Here is a 19,066-nt window from a genome sequence, read left to right on the forward strand (position 1 = left end):
ATTAGATTACATATTCTCTACAAAAAAAATATAACAGTACTATTTCCATGTTTGTAGCTGTTTCTTTGGCCTATTCCCCTGAAAGGATTTTCTGCTCTGCAATGGCCCCTTTTGTCTTCCTTTATGTAGACCTCTGGAACTAAGAGCCACAGTCACCTGGGCACACAAGGCCGATGAACTCTGAGGAACAATTCCAAGTCTTGGATTAGACAAGTGGACAGTGTGCCTTTTGATGCCTTGAGCCAGACAAATATTAAGTCTGTGTCTGTTTTATTATGCGCAGAAGGCCAGCCTGGCATCTATCCGCATACAATCAAAACAAGTAGGTGTATTGCTACTTTAGACACAATCATCCAGATTCTTGGTCTTGTACTTGTGGCGATCAGGTTGTTTCTACTGCTATACAATCTCTTCCTTGTGATGTTCTACCTCTTCTTGGTGATGTTTCTTCAAGAGGCAGCTTTCCTTCCCGTTGTATTACCTTTCCTCTTGGGCAGCTTGTGTTTTTCTAAAAGCACCACCTGCCTCCACACTTGCTCCACAACCACCTCCTTCATTGCCAGCACCTTTACCAAGCTCTCCAGCTAGTCTTTACAGGACCAGCTCTACGTTGTCAAGACTGTGTGCAGCATTGGCCTTGGTAGACTCATTGCCGCTGTCACGCTGTCTATGGTTCAGAAACATCTTTCAATGGGGAAACAAGCTTCCAGGGAGGGGCTGGGCTTCTGGAAAGTGTTGGGCTTGTGGACAAAGGGAGGGTTGAAAGGGTAGGGGCTGGGATCATGGAAAAGCGGAGTGGCATGAGCCTGCAGGAGTGGTTAACCTCAAGAGGGTGGCTCAAGGGCAGAAGCGAGGGCTTGGGTTCTTGGAGCTTCCAATGTCTCCTAATTAAATACATAAAAACTATCACAATAACAGGCCTTAAGTGTCTGTGTTATGCATATTTTTATAAATCCTTTCACAAAAGAGACAAAAACGTTTATGAACAAACAGATCTGTTATCCTGAAACACCCATTAGGTGATTATAGACAAAACAGTAGTGAAAACACAAAATAAATGAAAAAGCAGTGTTTCTTTAATCATTTCATGTATCAGGTATACGAACTGTCAACATGCAAAAACAATTCTAGGTATCCTGAGGGCCCGAAGTGTCGGGTATGTTGGAGGCAGTTTAAAGGTAGGAGGCTGGGACAGGTGACAGTTTCCAGCATCCACGGCCGGGCTGTTCAGGAGCTGACTTGAGAGGCTTTCTGAACCCCTGCCAGTGTATTGATTATACATGGGTGTGCAAGGGTTCGCTGCAAAGTTTCTAAATTGCCAGGTCTTACAATTTGGTTGTTTGGTAACGGTATAAAAGAGGACGCAGGACACGGCTCTAGCGCATTGCTGCTTCTTGGTGTCTATCACAATGGCAAAATGTTTGAATAAGATCAGTAATCCTCAGGTAGAGGCGGTAGCTGAGGATCTGAGCAAAGCTGAGGAGCTCCTCAAAATTTCTACGGAGTTTACAAGCCCTCATTAAAGAGGCTGTTGATACCGCCATTAAGGAGAAGGAAATCTCTGCTAATCGCCTGGGTTAGAGCAGGATGCAGAGGAGCCTTTCTTTCTCATACTTGGCATCAGAGGATGCTGTCCTCTCTGATCCAGTGGATGAAAGGGTTTAGTCTGCTTTGAAAAGAGCAAATGCTGCATCTAATTTTGGTATTCAGGCAAATACGTATGCTGCTTATGCTATGCAAACACACCTTAAGGATTTCCACGCTCTCTTTCACTGTATTCAAGGACAGGAGGATCCTACTGCTCTCCTGTCCAATATGGAGATGTCACAGTTTTTGTCTGATTCTGTTTCAACAGTTTTTGGGCCTCCATGACAGCTGCAGAAGCTTCCATTTCTGGATGTAGGTCCTTGTGGTTGAAATCATGGAAGTTGGAGGCTTCTCAGAGGTCCATGATTCATAAGTTTAGGTCCAACGTTGTTTGGGCCTGAACTGAATGATATGGTAGATAAGGCAGCAGAGGAGAAGAAGATCCTGAGGACCTTTAAACAAATGCAGTATAACAAACAATTTGTGTACAAGAGGCTGGGTTTTCAGTCAGCAGAGAGCCGTTCCTTTTGAGGATGGGACTGTGGTTAGGAGGCCGCTTTTTGTAGCAAATCCCGACATATATCCTTCTGTAGAGCAGAGGTCCAGCAGCAGCAGAAATGACTATGATAGTTGAAGGTCATCTCAGACAGTTTCTGACTCAGTGGAAGAAGGATTTGACAGATTCCTGGGACCTTTCGATAGGGGAACATGGTTATCAGATTCCATTCAAAGTGCTCGTTCCATATCCCCGTTTCTGACGTACTCCTTCTCCAAGCTTCAGTGACTCAGTTTGAGGGTACAGTTGGTATTTCCGAAGGAGGTGTTTGTTCCAGCAGGCCAGGAGGGTTTAGGGCTTCACTCCACTCTGGTTTTTGGAAGGGGAGTTCTTGGTGACTCTGGATCTACAGGATGCATATTTTCATGTTCCAATTCATGTAGAGATTGAGTAATTCCTGAGGTTTGCAGTCGGAGGTCCTCGTTATCAATTTCAAGCCCTACTGTTTGGTCTGGCCACTTCGCCTCATGTATTCACACAGGTATTGGTGCCACTGGTTGCTTGTCTGCATTTGCAAAGTGTCATTTTGTAATCTTATCTTCACAATTGATTGTTGTCTGCTCCTTTTTCCAAGGCATGCCAGGATGTGGATCTTGTCCTGGCCACCCTGCAGGATTTCAGTCTTCTGGTGAATATGGGCAAGTTGTATCTCACATCTTCTCAGAAAAAGACTTTCATCAGTGCTTGTCTGGACAATCGGGATGGTGCAGCTTTTCTCCTGAAGGAGAGACTGCTTTCTCTCCAGTCAGGTGTGAGGGGTTTGTTGACATGTTCACACAGTTCTGCAAGATGCTGGTTATGGGTGCAGGGTCTCTTGGCAACCTCAACAACAGCGTTTCCGTAGGCACATTTTCATTTAAAGCCACTTGCGAAACAGACCTTTCACCATTGGAATCCCAGCTCACAGAACTTCAATCTCTTGATTCCCATTTCAAATCATATTGTGCAAAGCCTGTCATGGTGGCTGGTTAAGCCCAATCTATAAAAAGGGGTTCCTTTCCAATTGCCAACTCCTGTTCTAGTGACAACAGATGCCATCATGTTGGGCTGGGGGGCTGTGTTGGATCACAAAGAGATGAGTGCCCCCTGGTCTCCATGGGTGATGGCTGTCAGGAGGGCCTCAATGGCCTTTCAAGGCATTTTTACAAGGCAAAAAGGTGGTGGTCAGGACAGACAATCAAGTTGCAAGGTTGTACTTGAACGTGCAGTGGGTACAAAATGTGGGTCCCTCAATCAGATTGCATCCTTGATTTTCTCTGGGCCGGGAAGTATGTTCTAGGTCGGACTGCAGTTTATATTCGGGGGGGGGGGGGGGGGGGGAGTTGAATTTTTGGATGGACAGTCTCAGCAGGAAAATTCCATCCTCAGTGATATACCGTGTGTCCCTTCCCCTATTCCACCTTGTCTGCCAGGAGTTCAGTGAACCATGGCTCAACTTTTTCGCCTCCCCAGAGAATGCTCAGTTCCCAGTGTTTTGTACAGAAATTCCATCTTCCCTGGCTTTGGTGGTGGATGCCCTGTCAGTCCCATGGCATCAGGGGTTGCTGTATTTTTCCTCTGATTCCCATCCTGCCAAAGGTCCTCCAGAAGGTCAAGAGGGAGAAGGTTTGGGTGATCTTCATTGCACCTTACTGGCCCAGGCATCATTGGTTTCCTATTCTTCTGGCTCTGTCAAAGGGTTGGGGGCTTTCATCTCCTGTGCATGCCCTCTCCTCTTCAGTTTCCAAGACTGTCTTTTCAGATGGGTCTCAGCTTGAATCGGACGGCTTGATGGTTGAGCGCATAGGGTTGGAGACTATGGGTTGTTCCTCCAAGGTGGCTCTGGAAATTCAACAATCTTGTAGGCAGTCTACCCTCAGATCAAACAGGAAACACTGGGCTTCTTTTCCCATGTGGTGTTTGGCTCACTCTGAGATTCCTACAATCATTGACTCCTTGAAAATTCTTGACTTTTTGCATGATGGGTTCATCAAGGGCCTGACTCCTAGTACTCTTTCTGATCAGTGGGCTGAGATAACGACATTCAGGTCCTTTTCAGATGAGTTTTCTACCATTTCTCCTTTGGTTTTCAGGTTGCTTAAGATTTTCAGGCTGTAGTGCCCCTCTGTCAGAAAGGAAAATCCTTCTTGGGCCCTAGCCGTTGTTCTTAGGGGGTTGCAAGGTGCCCCTTTTGAAAGGCTGCAAAAGGCAGAGTTGGTATGGTTGTCACCTAAGGTAGTCTTCGTGGTGGCCAATACCTCTACTAGGCGTCTTGGTGAGATCGGGGCGCTCATGGCAGTTTTTCCCTATCTGTAATTTTTACCTGACCGCGTGGTTCTTGGCCTAGATCCTATGTTCATTCCTAAAGTGTCTTCTTCTTTTCACTCAGCTCAAGAGGTAATTTTGCTTATTTTTGTTCTTTTCTTTCTCAATGCTCCCTCCTACTCTAGATGTCAGGAGGGTCTTTCTGACTTATCCAGAGTGCACAAAACCTTTTCAGTTGTCAAACTCTTTGTTAATTGCTTATGGGTTGGTGGCAAAGGGCAGGAAGGTCTCCACTCAAAATCTTAGTCGCTAGGTCTGTCATGCCATTACTCGTGCCTGAGGTTGTAGGAGAGTCTCTTCCTTTTGATTTCGAGGGTAAGTCCACTAGGGCAGTATCTACTTGATGGGCAGAGAGTAGGGTGTGTTCCTCTTTGAGATATGCCGGGTGGCAACTCGGTCCTCCCCACACACTTTTCTCCATCATTATCGTCTTTCAGTTTGCAATGATGTGGAGGGCAGTTTTGGGGTGCAAGTTTTGGCTACTGCTGCAAAATTATGTGGATTTTATGTTTTAAATAAAGATTCTTCTCCATTTGTGTTGTGGGTGCAACATTGTCTTTTCTGAGCTTGGTATGTCCTCAATTTGTGAGGACTGGGACAAGGAGGACCCTCCGAGGTGTGATAAATCTTCATTTCCCTGACTAGGGGTTCTCTCTGGCCCAGTACTCCTCCCTCCCTGGTTGCACCTTGAAACTACAGCTTAGCAACATAACAAGAGGAGGTGAGGGGGGTAGGAATATAAATAAAAAAGGGTTTGAGTTATAAAAATAAATAAAGAAAGGACTTGGGTGCTATGGCTGTCGCAGGAGGGTTATACCCTCAGTTTGTGAGGACTGGGATGATGAGGACCCCTAATCGGTGTAAAGAAGATTACTGGAAAGGAACAAGTTCATTATGGGGAGCACAAATCTCCTGTACAAAAGAAAAGCTCTTATAGTGGAATTTAATGGTGTTCTGTAGCTGCACGGGAAGTTGCCTTCTCACCATTAGATTTAGTCTAAAGATCTAAGAGAGGAGTAAGTATTAGTTCATTTGCTGACCATCATACAAGAATGAAAATGTAAGTTACATTATAAACTGATAATACAAAATCTTTTATTATCTCCATAGAGTGGGCTCTGGGCAGCCCCCAGAACATGACTATATATTTGTTTACTTATTCCAATTCCGTGAGCCAGTTCAGTAGAGGTCCTCATATTCTTGTGTCTATCCAACCACTAAAGCACTTCTGCCTCATTATCACTTTGAAGGGATAACTTGAACCCTTCCACTGCTGGTGTCACTCATCTCATTTTTTTAAATGTTCTTTTATTTGTAACTTAGCAGTACATGGGAGTGTATGTCCTATTCCTTCCTCTCGCTCTGGGAGTGCACACTTGCACTATTTCCCTTGCTCCCTCGATCTTGCGGTCTCTTTTCTTCTCTCCAACACCAACTGTGCAGGCATTCACAAACCCAACAGTGGTAACTGCCGATCTACATAGTCTATTTTCTACACTTTCAAACTCGTTGTTATGTAGCATGAAGAAATATTGCGTGACACAACATGGTGGCCAGCTTGTAACCACGGAAGAAGTATTTTTTATACTTTGAAGATGGCCACCATATTGCATTACACAGCATTGTATCACGCAACATGATGGCCAGCTTAACAGTATAGAAAAAACACTTTCAAGATAGGTAGTCATGAGTAAATCTGCAATTAGACAAAGTATTTACCAGAAAAGCTCTAACAAAGGTAAGTAATTTGTTCTGATGGATACTTCTAATCATATACTGATCACCTTTTGAACTGATCCCCATGCAGTAACACCCAAAAGTCTGAGGAGCCATCTCACAGAAAAAGTGGACTGAGTGAGCAAAACGGTCCTCTCTGAAGACTTGACTGTCATGGCAGTAGTGCTTAGTGAGCATATGCATGGAGGCCATTAGCGCAGAATGGCAATGTCCAGCACCAGAACACCCCTTGCCAAGGCCTTCAAAGAAGCCTTGATTTTGGTTGAATGAGCCCATAGGCATTCCGGGGCTGCTCCGTGGCCAGGACCTGGACAGGTTCACCTTTGTACCGCCTCCCCATTCTTAGCAGAGTCCACATATAGCTACTCACTGATGTAGTACCCAATACATTTGATCCTTCCTGGAGTTAATGCTACAAATACATCTTCTTTGCACCTTGCTCTTTGGCAGGTTCTCACCAACAGGGCTAATATGTAGAGAGTAAGAGCTGATTTGCACTTGCAGCTCTTGGCTTAACAGACGAGGGCAAACAGAGCAAAATAATTCCGAATTAGACAGAACAAGTTTTAAACTGCTACTACTGAGGACGATGATATCCTGGTGACATTTACTAACCCATAAATGTCGCTGACTGAATAATAAATTAGACAGCAGAAACGTGTTGGGTTTAAAACTATTATGAGCGCGCCTAAAGCAGTGAATCTCTTCCTTGCACAAACGTTCATTGGAATACATAGTTCATCCTTTCCCTTTAAGCATGCTAGACTCACAGTAACGGAGCTGGGCGCACATATCACCCCCACTACACAGGGCACCTTTTTAGCTAATTACCCAGCACTGACCAATGCTACTCTGTTGTCACTGATAAAAGGTATTTTGTAAACCCCCTTCTAACTTGGGACTGGAGAGATGCCTTGTTTCATGCCAACAGCATCGCGAGTTAAATCTTGCTGCTGAGATATGCAATGGCCTGCAAGTCACAAGCCTGAGTCCCATCAGGTCCAACTAAGCCTCCCCTCCTTCTGAGATCTGTAAAATAATCTAGAAGTAAATTTTGAAAAAGTGACGACTTGCAGCACTTAGAAATGGCAAAAGGCTGGAGTGAAGCACTACACAAAACAAGTTGTTATTATTAGCTTCGTAGGACATCAAGACTGGTATTAACATATTATAACGGATCACTTTCAAGCACGATAATATATATATATATATATATATATATATATATATACACACACACACACATATATATATATACACACACACCCGTGCCCCTCATGATAGGGTAAAGTAATTAAGGGCCAGATGTACGAAATAATTTTACCCATTATGTGTCTATGGGAAAAAGCTTTCGAACATATGGCCCTTAGTGTGGTATTTTAGTATAGCAATACTAATGTCTTCAACCTAACATTAATAAAAAATGGATAGTGAAAAAATTACAGGGCCATGCATAGCTTTCCTAACATGGTAAGAAATGGTTGTAGAGATTACCAAACAAAACATCCTTTCTCGAAATAATGTTCTGTTTAATGTAGCATTTAGCACATTATATGACGTCATGTAACACACATCTCCAGTAAAGCTTCATGGTAGGTAAATAAAATAGGAGTACATTATTTCCCTCATCCATGAACACATCTAGTAGCCCGATGTCGCATTATTCCATACAAGCATCAAAATTGAGATTTAGATGTGCTCAATTACCGACTTTGTAATGTAATGTAGAGTTTAAGGTTTCCTTGCATGCAGTGGCTAAGCCAGGGCAGCAAGACTGAAAAAAATGGCGTAGTTTTATTTCGAAAAAATACATATTCCTCGTGTAAAATCCAAATTTCTAATTGAAACCTCCAGAATACTGTGGTCATGCTTTCTGCTGATTATAATCAGCCGCAGAATGTAGTTATCATAATTACATTCTGTTGCAGATACTAATCAGCAGGAGACACAGCAACATTATTTAATCAGGTGATAAATGGACGTTTTCCATCCTTGACTATTGAACCCTTTTGTTCATGTTGTCTAATGTCGCTTTCCTAGATGAAAGGAAGGGTGGCAGCGACTGACTGAGTGATGTTGAGCAGCAAGAGGCGCTGATGTCAGGCAGCTGGAAATCAAGACTCTTCAAAGAGATGCTAACATTGTCAAAGCGGCAATCCTCATCACATCTCTCCAATAGGGAAAAAATAAGGGATTTTGATAATTTTCCAATTTTCTTTTACTGGCTTTGATATAAAAACATCAGTCATGCTGTAAAACACTGGACACATGGAAGTCTTAGGCACTAACACTGACAAATGGTGAACAGCGGCAAAAGTTCTGCCAGGGGAAGCAGCAGAGGGTGGGATAACAGGGCGCCACTGGCAGAAAAGTGTTGCCGGATTGGAGAGGAGGCAGGATGGGGGCCAAGTGCTGCAATACCTGGTACCATAACGTAGTGAGCACCAAAGGAAGGGTGAAAATGGGGGTTGCAGGAAGTGAAGAGCCAAAACAGAGGTAGCAGGCGGGGAGAAAGAGAGGTGAGATGACAGGGAGTGAGTGGGGAGGACGGGTAAAGTATGAAAGGGAGTGGCGGAATACAAAAACAAACAACTACTAGGACCAACTATATCAACAGCACCAAAACCTAATACGAACAGTAATGGAACAATGGAACTTTCCACAAATGTCATGGTTTTGTGAGACAACAAACAACTTCAAGGACTACTTGAATCCACATCAACAAAAACTAATGGAAACAGCAATAGAAAGAATGTATTTTTTCACGAAATACTTTGAGCTTGAAGGACAGGCCATTCAGTCAATAGCAAGCCTTTACAAGCATTTGCAATGCAATGGGTCTCGCATTTGCTTGAGTTAGAGCTATTAGCGTTGTAAACTCCTAACCGGACTTTTCTTTCCACACAAAGTAAAAGAAAAAAAATGCAGCGCGATTGCGCTATGTAAAATGCAGCGCGATCACGCTGCAAATTAAAAAAAAAAAAACGAGCGCGATCATGCTATGTAAAACCCCAGCGCAATCACGCTGCGTGAAAAATAAAAAGATAAAGTAGTCCGGAACCCATGCTGGAAACATTGAGCCTCATATTTTTTCAGTAGTTTCTCAGTATTGTGTAGGTGGGCTAAACACTGGAAAAGGCATGACGTTATATGTATGCTTTTCACAAATGAAAGCAAGCAGATTTTAAAAGGTAAGCCAACGAACTAATGAAAGTGGCTGACGTGACATGGGTGTGGTTAGAAGCCCAAAGAGTGATTACAGTAGGGAACGGAGTGCTTTGCGCTCGCCTCTAAAAATGATGTGAACACCAAAGGGTGAAGGCCAAAAAGCACACTCTCTCTGTACTACTTCTTACACGTAATTTTTAAAGTACTGATAGTATTTGGTCTCCCAAGATCTACACCGGTCTGTGGCAATACCTATAAAGTGCCTAAGTGAGGAGTGGTGCTTTTCTGGAAAGCTTAGCTTACCACAGTAACTTTTCAGAGTAATCATTGATGACAAAAGGTTACTTACCGATCTGCTTCCGGTATTGCTCAACAGGAGCCCTTGCTGTGGACGTATCCTTTCTACCCATACTGACAACTGTGAAGGAAAAAAACGATTATTAAATTATAATAACTGTTTAACAGTATGACTTAGGTACTTTCTATGTTAATTTGCAAGAAAATAGATATGGCCTGCTACATTCTTGTTCTTTCATTTTGGAATACAAAACTCACATTTAATTACCTAGTGCATTTTGCTTTATTGGTTTTCTATAGGTTAGATCCCAAGGAGGTTTAATGATATATGCCTTTTCAGTACCATATGGAAGGCACCAAAAGGAACGGTATCGTCCAATGCAGAGGCCTTTCCCCCATCTGCTCTTGGCAACATGGCACTGCCACTCACCACCTGCCCATCTCTGGGCTTGAGTTGGAGTTCAGTGGACAGGTAACCTGGCGATCTTGTTACAAGTTCATAGTATCCTAATGCACGTGTAGTAAGAGGCTTGCGATAAGAGTATTCTTCCGCCAAACTCTAAATCAGGTCCTCAGTTTATTGTAGCCATGCGCTGCAGTGGGTACAGAGGAGAACAATAGGAAAGAGTGATGTTGGATTGTCTCCGGTAATTATTTGGGTCTACATTCTCATTCATTATTATTTTGCCCACATTGTCACGTCAGTCTGGGAACAACCATAAGCAAACCAGACGTGCTCCATCTGTAACTGAAGCAATCCAGTCCAAACTGTTAGGCCGTGCCTCCCCTACCAGGAACTTAAGCAACCCCAGACTTGTTGCAGAGGTAAGAATGGCACGTCAGCTCCCTGTTTAAAATTCTGCCCTTCACTTGTATCTGTGTGTGTGTGTGTGTGTGTGTGTATATATATATATATATATATGTATATATATATATATATATATACACACACACACATATATATATACATACACATATACACACACGCACACACACACACACACACAGACACACGTCAAATGATTAGCAGGCCTTTCAAAGGAAGGAAGGGCTTATCAGAACTCCAATATGCCTCCGGCATCACGGCTGTTGAGTCATCCGTTAGTCAGACAACAGAGCTTTCATTTCTTCTCTTAAGTATTAAAAAAGAAAGTACACAAACCCGCAGTATAAGTTTTATGCACACGATTTTAAATGGCAGCTAGGATATTAAGAAAGCAGCTTTTAACAAAACACCAACAAGTACATTTCATGCAACCACATAATTAACCCTCTTTCAAAATTTTACCCCACGAGTAAAATGATCCACTGTTGTGAATAATAAAGGAAAGAAAGGCGAGCAGTGGGGTTTTAGAATGTCTGCTAAAACCTTAATAACCCAATTGAAATTGCAGGAATCATCGATTCGCTGTACCTCGGGGAATCCAAATACACAGAGCAGTTGGGACTCAGGTTGAAAATTGAGAATTTCATTATCCCTCTGTCTGATCTCAAGACGTTCACACACCTCTAGCCTTCATTTACTTTCAGAGTAAAGGAGCAATTTAAACCAGGTCACAGTGCTAAAGGGTCCAGATTCCTCTTTGGAAAACCATCGAAACCAGCTGAGCAGCACTTCACGTTTATACGCAGCTGGGCCCTTTCAAATCAATGGCACGATGATGTCTTACAGATTTTTCTAATCTACAAAAGTAAATAGACCTCTGTTTTTTTTCTCTCTCTCTCTCTCTCTCCCTCTCTTCCTCTCTCTCTCTCTCCTTGAAAAAAACCTCTACATTTATAAATCACTTCAGTGGACCATTACTAGTTAAGGTTAAGCTCAATTACTGGATCATACATTTAGCTATGTTTGACTGACTTGAATTGATTTGTTTTGAAAACTGTTCTTGCAGATTAGTCAAAGGAGAGGAAATGTATCGAGAGGAGTCTAAAAAAACAATGTTTCCATTCCAAAATCCTGTTGGGAATATTTGTTTAAACGCACAGCCAAGATTACCGGACAGACTAGCACCAAACATGACAGGAAAAAAGGTTTAGGCCGAGCCTAAAATGTTTTTGTAGTTTTCTAATAGTTGTGGGTAACACGTTTTTAAATGTAACCATGATAACTTGGCAGGGAACCCTTAAAATATCATTGCCTGCCTGAGAGGAGTTGATTTTTGCTCCAGCAGCCATTGTCAAGGTCTAAACCTCATTATGAAAAAGTCTTGGCCCATGTGGGTGCAACAAGCACATAGGGAGGAAAAATACCATAAGATTTAGGAAACAAAGGGCCTGATTTAGATCTTGGCGGCAATGGTCCCGCCATCGTTTTTTCGTATGAAAACCCCTCCGCAGCCATGACGGTCACCCACCCTATTTAGATATTGTCTGTACCATAGACCGTAACCCGCCCGAGTCCCACTGACTCCGCCAAGGATTCCCATTTGCCGAGATGGTGCCATAGGAAATTGTGGCTGGGGGCGGGACTCCAACCACACTTCCTACCGTGCAGATTTGGATGAGTCTTAATACCAAGCAAAATATTATAGTCTGAACTCCACTTCTGAGGTGGGTGGTTGGGGGAAGGTGAAAACTCACCTTTTTCCCCCCAATTCCTCTTCTGTTTCCGTCTGGACAGGGCCAGACAACACCCTCAGCCCACTGCTGCCACTGGACCACGGAGAAAACAAACCCCTCATTGTTGGACATGAAGGTAGGGAACCCGCATTGAATGTGTACGTTGCGTGGTCAAGTCACATGAGCTCAGGACCACTGCAGACATATACACGTCACAGGAAGTTCTAAAAAGTATTGTGACATGTATATGTCAGGGATACGCGTGGGACAGAAATGGATAGGGACAAAGTGGTACACAACACATGTCGCACACATACACAATTGTCGTTTTAATGTCAGTACTCATTGCCAAATGAATGCTAGCACCACAAAGACTGTACATTCACAAAGGCAACTGTGTCCATGTGTGCACGCTGCAAGGAGCCCTGTTCCGGTCATGTTGTGCTTCCAGTTGTGTGCGACTCAGTATGTGTATGTGTGTGCAATGCAACTGGCTGGGTGAGGTGGAGGGAGCTGGTGTGGGTGATTTGGCTGTGACGGCATATGTCACCTGCATGTGCCATTGATGTTGTTGTGTATGTTGTGTTTTGTTGCTGCGTGCAACATTCAGGTGAGTGTTGTTGTGTGGCTGTTGTCGTGATGTATGTAGCTGTGATGTGTGAGTGTGTTTGTGTAGATGTGGTTGTGTCATGTGCGGGTGTTGTATCAATGTTTGTATGACCCTCAAAGTGGTGACTGAAGCACCCCACATTACGCCAATAGAACTTACTCAAGCATACACAGACTTTGGGGATTCAGAGAATGTCATGCAATTATCTAGGCTAAAGCAGAAGAGACTATATCTGAAATATTGGAAAGAGAGCAACCAACAAGGTAGAATTATTATAACTGCATCCTCTGAAGGAACTGAGAAATCAGAATAAATGCTAACAGAAGTCCACTATATAGGGGTAACCACCTATGCCTGGCAGGAAAAAATTACCCCAAAACAATGTGGTACATCAGGCTAGCCTATGAAAAGAGCAAGGAGTGGCAGATCACAGCAATACCTTCAATTCTGTGTAATGGTGTGACGGAGGAAGCAAAAACCTAACACAAAATACTACCTAACCACACAGAAGGTACGACTGATAGGGGCAGAGTCTATGATGGCAGCCCAAACCAGAACTGACCCACTTCCACTCATCAAGGAGGGCTTGATGGCAAGGCTAACAGAGATTCATGATAAAATCAGCAAACAGCTTACAGACCAACCTATGATGGCCCAAAAATAAATTAAATGCACAATGGAAGAAATAGTGGACGTTATCAAGATAACTGGAGAAAAAGTGAGCACAAATAAAGATAACATAACTGCGCTGCAGAATACTGGGGAAGGGTCACATGCAAATACGCAGCGCTCGCTGAGGGTTTGAACGAGATGAAAATGCAAAGACTTTGAAGACAGATCCAAAAGAAATGTTATTTGGATCCGAAACACCAGGTAAACAATGGAAGTGCAAGATATAATATCACTCTGCCCACAGCTGTTCAAACACATACTGGGAGACAAAAGCCAGAAGAACATTGTGATAGTGCAGACCCACAGATGTGGCCTGGAGTGCCCAGAACCGGGCACTCGCATGAGAGACATAATGATGAAACCTGCATCATCTGGTGTCAAGGATAAAATATTATGTGCAGTCAACTGTTTTCAATGACTGCACAGTGCAGCTTTATCAGGACCTGTACCAAACAGCCACCAACTGAAGAACAGCCCTACATAACCCAAGAACTACAAAACAGAATAAATATAGATAGGCTTTCCTAGTTGCCTTGCTGTTCAATCTGGAAAGAAAATCCAAAAATAATCAAGTCACAGAAAGGTGTGAAGGATGACCGTGGCCTAGTAGGAAATTCAGAAAAGGATGCACAAGACAAGGTGAATGACAAATTGAAAAAAAGAGAAAAATGTATTCACAGTAACAGGATAGGAGAATGGGAGGACTAGAAATATGGGTGGGATAGACTTAACGATAAAATAGAATGTAAATCTACAATAGACTTCCCAGTGGAGATATCATCATTGGTCATATAAACTGAAAGTACTTTAAGATGAGTAATGTATAAGATCACAGTAAACAGGGTACGGTCGGTGAGAACTCACCACAGGAGTGAACCCACCGTCACACAAAAAAGTATTTTTTCTTCCCAGAAGAAAATAGTGATGTTAATTTTGTGAGAAGGTCTTATACAGTTCCAATGCACATAAAGATACGAGTGTGGAGCAGGTAAGGATCTCTGACCACAACAACATCACAAGAAAGGGCATAAAAAAGGCAAAATACCCCACTAAAGATATAATGGCCTACAGTTAGAACTGCTAATTACAGCTTATAGTTTACATAACATGGAGTGTTTGGGGAAACTCCCTGATTAAAAGCCATAATATAGAGACGTTTCTAAAGGGGGAGTAACTGCATATTGTGCACATGCAAGAAACTCATCTTATAGCAAAAGTCACTAGGTTAATGTCACACAAACTATATCTAAAACAACACCAGGCCACAGATACAAAAAGAAACATAGTGGGGTGATTATAGCATTATACAAAGCACTACCTCTGAAACTACATAATCCTACTGGAGAAAGTGCATGGGAGAGAAGTGACCAAAATGTCCTCCAAAGTGCCTAAAACAACTTAAGAAATGCACATAACATGTACTTAACACAATAACAGAAAAAACAACAGGGGAATTGTAAGAAAGTAGAGTATTATGTAGTGAGGCTAGGTAAGTCTCACTATGCAATACTATCACAATATCCCAAATTGGGTCCTTTGGATTCACGCTAATAAATCCCTAACTCAGTCCTAGTACTATGGCAAAGAGCAGTCAGGCTTTACTTGAGAAGCATGTGTTAAACATTTCAGAGTACCAACATGGACGATAAGTAAATGACACAACGCAAAATAAATATGACAACAATTTATAAAAAGAGAGCAGATTTGTATATTAATTTAGACACCAAAACGAAATCAATCAGATACATATAACTGGAGCTATGGATTTTAGAGTGAAAAATAAATCAGTACTTTACAAGCTGTCATATTTTCCCATTGTTGTCATTCAACCCCCAGGATATTGTGGCATGGATTAGCAAATTTTGCAGCACAAATAAGCACATTTTGGGGCACAAATATGAGAAGTGTGCAGCAGTTTTGCGGCACTTTTTTTTGCAATTCTTTTAGCACCAAACACAGGGATCTCATTTTTATGTTTATTTACATTTGAGACAATTTTTGGTCAAGGTCTACACATATGACATAAAACCTGTTAAGGAACCTTTATGCTTGTCTCCTTAGGTTTTAATCTTGTCCATTTATATGCAATTCTTCTGAGCAGCCCAAACCTAGCCAGAGATCATGCTGCTGATTAGAATGTAAAAACAATAATGTTCCGATTGATTGTTCTGAGAGGGACCGACGTCTGGCTTACAAAATAATTTTGTAGATGCTGTTGCTCCTCTCAGCATCTGGAAAAGTGGTCACACAGGCCTTATACACAGCTGCAAGCTGTGAAAGGATTGGAATTCGGTCAGCCAGTCCACGTCAAAAGAGGTCAGTGTCAATCACTCATGAAACTGATGGCTGTACTGTTTCTGGGCCTACATGTTCAAAGCAGAGGGGAAGCTCCTGTCCAGTCACCTCACTCAAACCAGGGATGACCGAATATGCAGTCGTGTCTTTGGGCAGGATGCAGAGTCGTGCAGGATTGAAAAGGCATACTTGTTTCAGGAATCCAATGTCTGTTTGGGCCTCCCACATATACTTGCCCACTTTTCCAAGGGAATTTTCAAACGCTTCATTAGGCTGGGCTGTTGTCTTTTTTTTCTGCGACAGAGTCAATTTAGCCTCTGCCAAAGTCTCCAGGAATGGTCACAGGGACTCCAAAGTGAGGACAGAATTGTTAGTGAGGTTTATGTAGAAAATATATCATGTTTTAAAGTATTGAAAAGGTCTTAATCAGTAAGAATCAAGGTATTCGTTGTTTTAGCACAAAGTAGCATCAGTTGTTTTAGCACTGGTATCTGTCAAAAAATAAAGCTGCAGAGGCGGGAACAAGTCAGAAAAGCAAGCAATTCGCCTATTCCTTACTCGCAAGCGAGGCAGTGTGTCGATTCTTTCCCTGCTGGGTGAGCGGTGCATCGATTCTTTCCTCGCAGGGAAGGGATGCGTTGATAACCAGACAGGCAGTCTTGGGTCTGTGCAGTGATGTTGTGGTGCCCAGGGAAGATGCATGAAAAGTCCAGACGAGCAGTAACCATGAAGCTGTGCGGAGCTGGCCATCCGTAAATTTCTGCAACTGTGAGGCAGGTGCTGCAATTATTTTACAGCCATGAGGCGGGTGCTGTGTCGATTTTACAGCCACTATGTGGGTGCTGTGTCTATTTTTCTGCCGCAAAAGGCCTTGCTATAGTGAAAACCGAATTAGTATTTCATAACCAGGACATGCAAAAGACACCAGCACATGTCCTACCTTTCAAATACACTGCACCCTGCCATGGGACTGCCTTGGGGTGACTTATATGTAGTAAAAGGGAAGGGTTAGACCAGGCAAGTGGGTGCACTTGCCAGGCTGAACTGGCAGTTCCAAACTGCCCACACAGACACTGCAGTGGCTGCTCTGAGAGATGTTTATGGGGCTACTCATGTGGGTGGCACAATCAGTGCTGCAAGCCCACTAGTAGCATTTGATTTACGGGCTCGGGGCACCTCTAGTGCACATTACTAGGGACTTACTAGTAAATCAACTATGCCAGTCAGGGATATCTAATCATAATCACAATTTAGATAGAGAGCACTGGTCAGCAGTGGTAAAGTGCAGAGGTACCAAAAACAGCAAAAACAAAATCCAGCACACAGTCAAAAATACAGGAAGCAGAGGCAAAAAGACAGGGGAAACCACACGAAGGATGCTAGGTCTAACAATAGTTTTTATGGTCACTGTTCTTCCTCTGTAGTTTTTTAAGGGAATCTGGGGGAGAGTTTCAGAATTGCACCTCGGACTCAACAAACCCAGCATTGGCATCAAAGTGCTTGCAGTTGTACTGGACAGCAGCAAACCAAAAATTCCAGTGGGTACTGAAAAGGTCAGGTGCCATCTGTGGTTTCATCTCATGGTTCTCAGCAAGGTGTTGCAGGGACCTTCGCTTTCTGCTACTGGCCATGTAAAAGATATGTGAGAAGTACAGAAGGAAAGCATTTAGCTCCACAAAAGGCTTCCAGAATGACTAGCCAACAAGGATCATTATGTGTGCCAAGCAGGTGATAAGCATGGAGTTTGTATAAAGATTGTTCAACACAGTGTTGTATACCTTGCACATGTATGCTGCATTATCTGTATTAGAGGAAATTATGCCATGAAAGGCTATGTGTTACTCTGTGAGCACCCTCACAACTGCTTGCGCTACAGTTCCATGGTAGCACTGTGAGAAGAACACTGTGGCCCCTCATTATGACATTGGCGGTAAATCCCACTTACCGCCATGTTGATTGCCGCCAATTTACCGCTGCGGATATCCGTTCACCATATTATGACACACATACACCAATCCAATAGTATTCAGCCACAGACACAAATCCACCACATCAAACGTCAGTGATAAACTGGTGGTATCCAAACCCACACCGTTAAGCCAATAGAGCTACGCCCACCACATTATGACCACGAATCACCACGGCGGACATTCAACGGTGGTAAACCATTGGCAGTACATACCGCCATGCTCAAAATGGACACCCACAGACAAAACAACACTACATTGGACAATTCAAACAACACACACACCTGACACCCATACACATACCACACCCACACACCCACATCACTATAAAACAAACACCCACATTACCCACAACCCTTTACCATTCCAAACCATTGCCAGCAGAGAGACATCAAAACCACAGACACAACCAGAGCCACACACTATACAAACCTATACACCACTCATGCACCCCACATCACACACCCCAACACATTACCCAACACACCCTCACCTACACACAACACCCTTGGCACCACAAAGACAACCCCATTTCACAGAGGAGGAGCTAAGGGTCATGGTGGAGGAAATCATCAGGGTAGAGCCACAGCTGTATGGAGCACAGGTGTAGAAGTTATTGCTAGCTAGGAAGCTGGAGCTATGGCGGAGAATCGTGGACAGGGTCAACGCATGGGACAGCACCCAAGAACTAAGGATGACCTCGGGAAGAGGTGGAACAACCTATGGGGGAAGGTACATTCCACTGCAGCAAGATACCAGCTCGCTGTACAGAGGGCTGGCGGTGGATGCCCCCTACCTCCCCCCCACAACTAACAGCATGGGAGGAGCAAGTCTTGGCAATGCTGCACCCTGAGGGCCTGGCCGGAGTAGGAGGAGGACTGGACTCTGGTAAGTCATCTCTACTACTATCACCACCCTACATGCATGCCATCACATATCCCCACCCTCACCCTCACTCCCATCACTCCACCACTTCCCACACACCCCACCATCACATCTCACTCATCCCAATGCCAAGCCCTGCATGCTCTACCAATGCATGGACACCCCTCACAGCCCTGGATGGACAATCAGCACTAAAGCACGCACACCACAGAGAACTAATCATCCCACCATACACCAACGTACACAAGTGAAAGTTGCCAGGGCAAATACAACCAAAGGGGGCAAGCCACCATTTACATCCCCACAGGTACCCCAGCCAGTGTCAGCAGAGAGGAGGTGCCAGCAATATCCACTCCCCCCCAAGAGAATAGGCCCACAGTGATAACAGCAACTTCAGTCTTCAGGATCTGGATGACCTACCTGGCCCAT

At 43.6% G+C, this 19,066-nt stretch overlaps 1 protein-coding gene across 1 annotated transcript in view; it reads right to left on the reverse strand.

Annotated features, from left to right (window-relative positions):
* Nucleotides 1-19,066, reverse strand: part of TRIQK (triple QxxK/R motif containing) — a 135,418-nt gene that overhangs the window by 61,140 nt on the left and 55,212 nt on the right. The window contains exon 2 of the mRNA XM_069220465.1: nucleotides 9,702-9,770. Within this exon, the coding sequence (XP_069076566.1) occupies nucleotides 9,702-9,770 (69 nt within the window). The remainder of the gene's footprint in view (nucleotides 1-9,701; nucleotides 9,771-19,066) is intronic.

This window comes from Pleurodeles waltl, chromosome 2_2 (assembly GCF_031143425.1).
Source record: "Pleurodeles waltl isolate 20211129_DDA chromosome 2_2, aPleWal1.hap1.20221129, whole genome shotgun sequence".
Classification (NCBI taxonomy): domain Eukaryota; kingdom Metazoa; phylum Chordata; class Amphibia; order Caudata; family Salamandridae; genus Pleurodeles; species Pleurodeles waltl.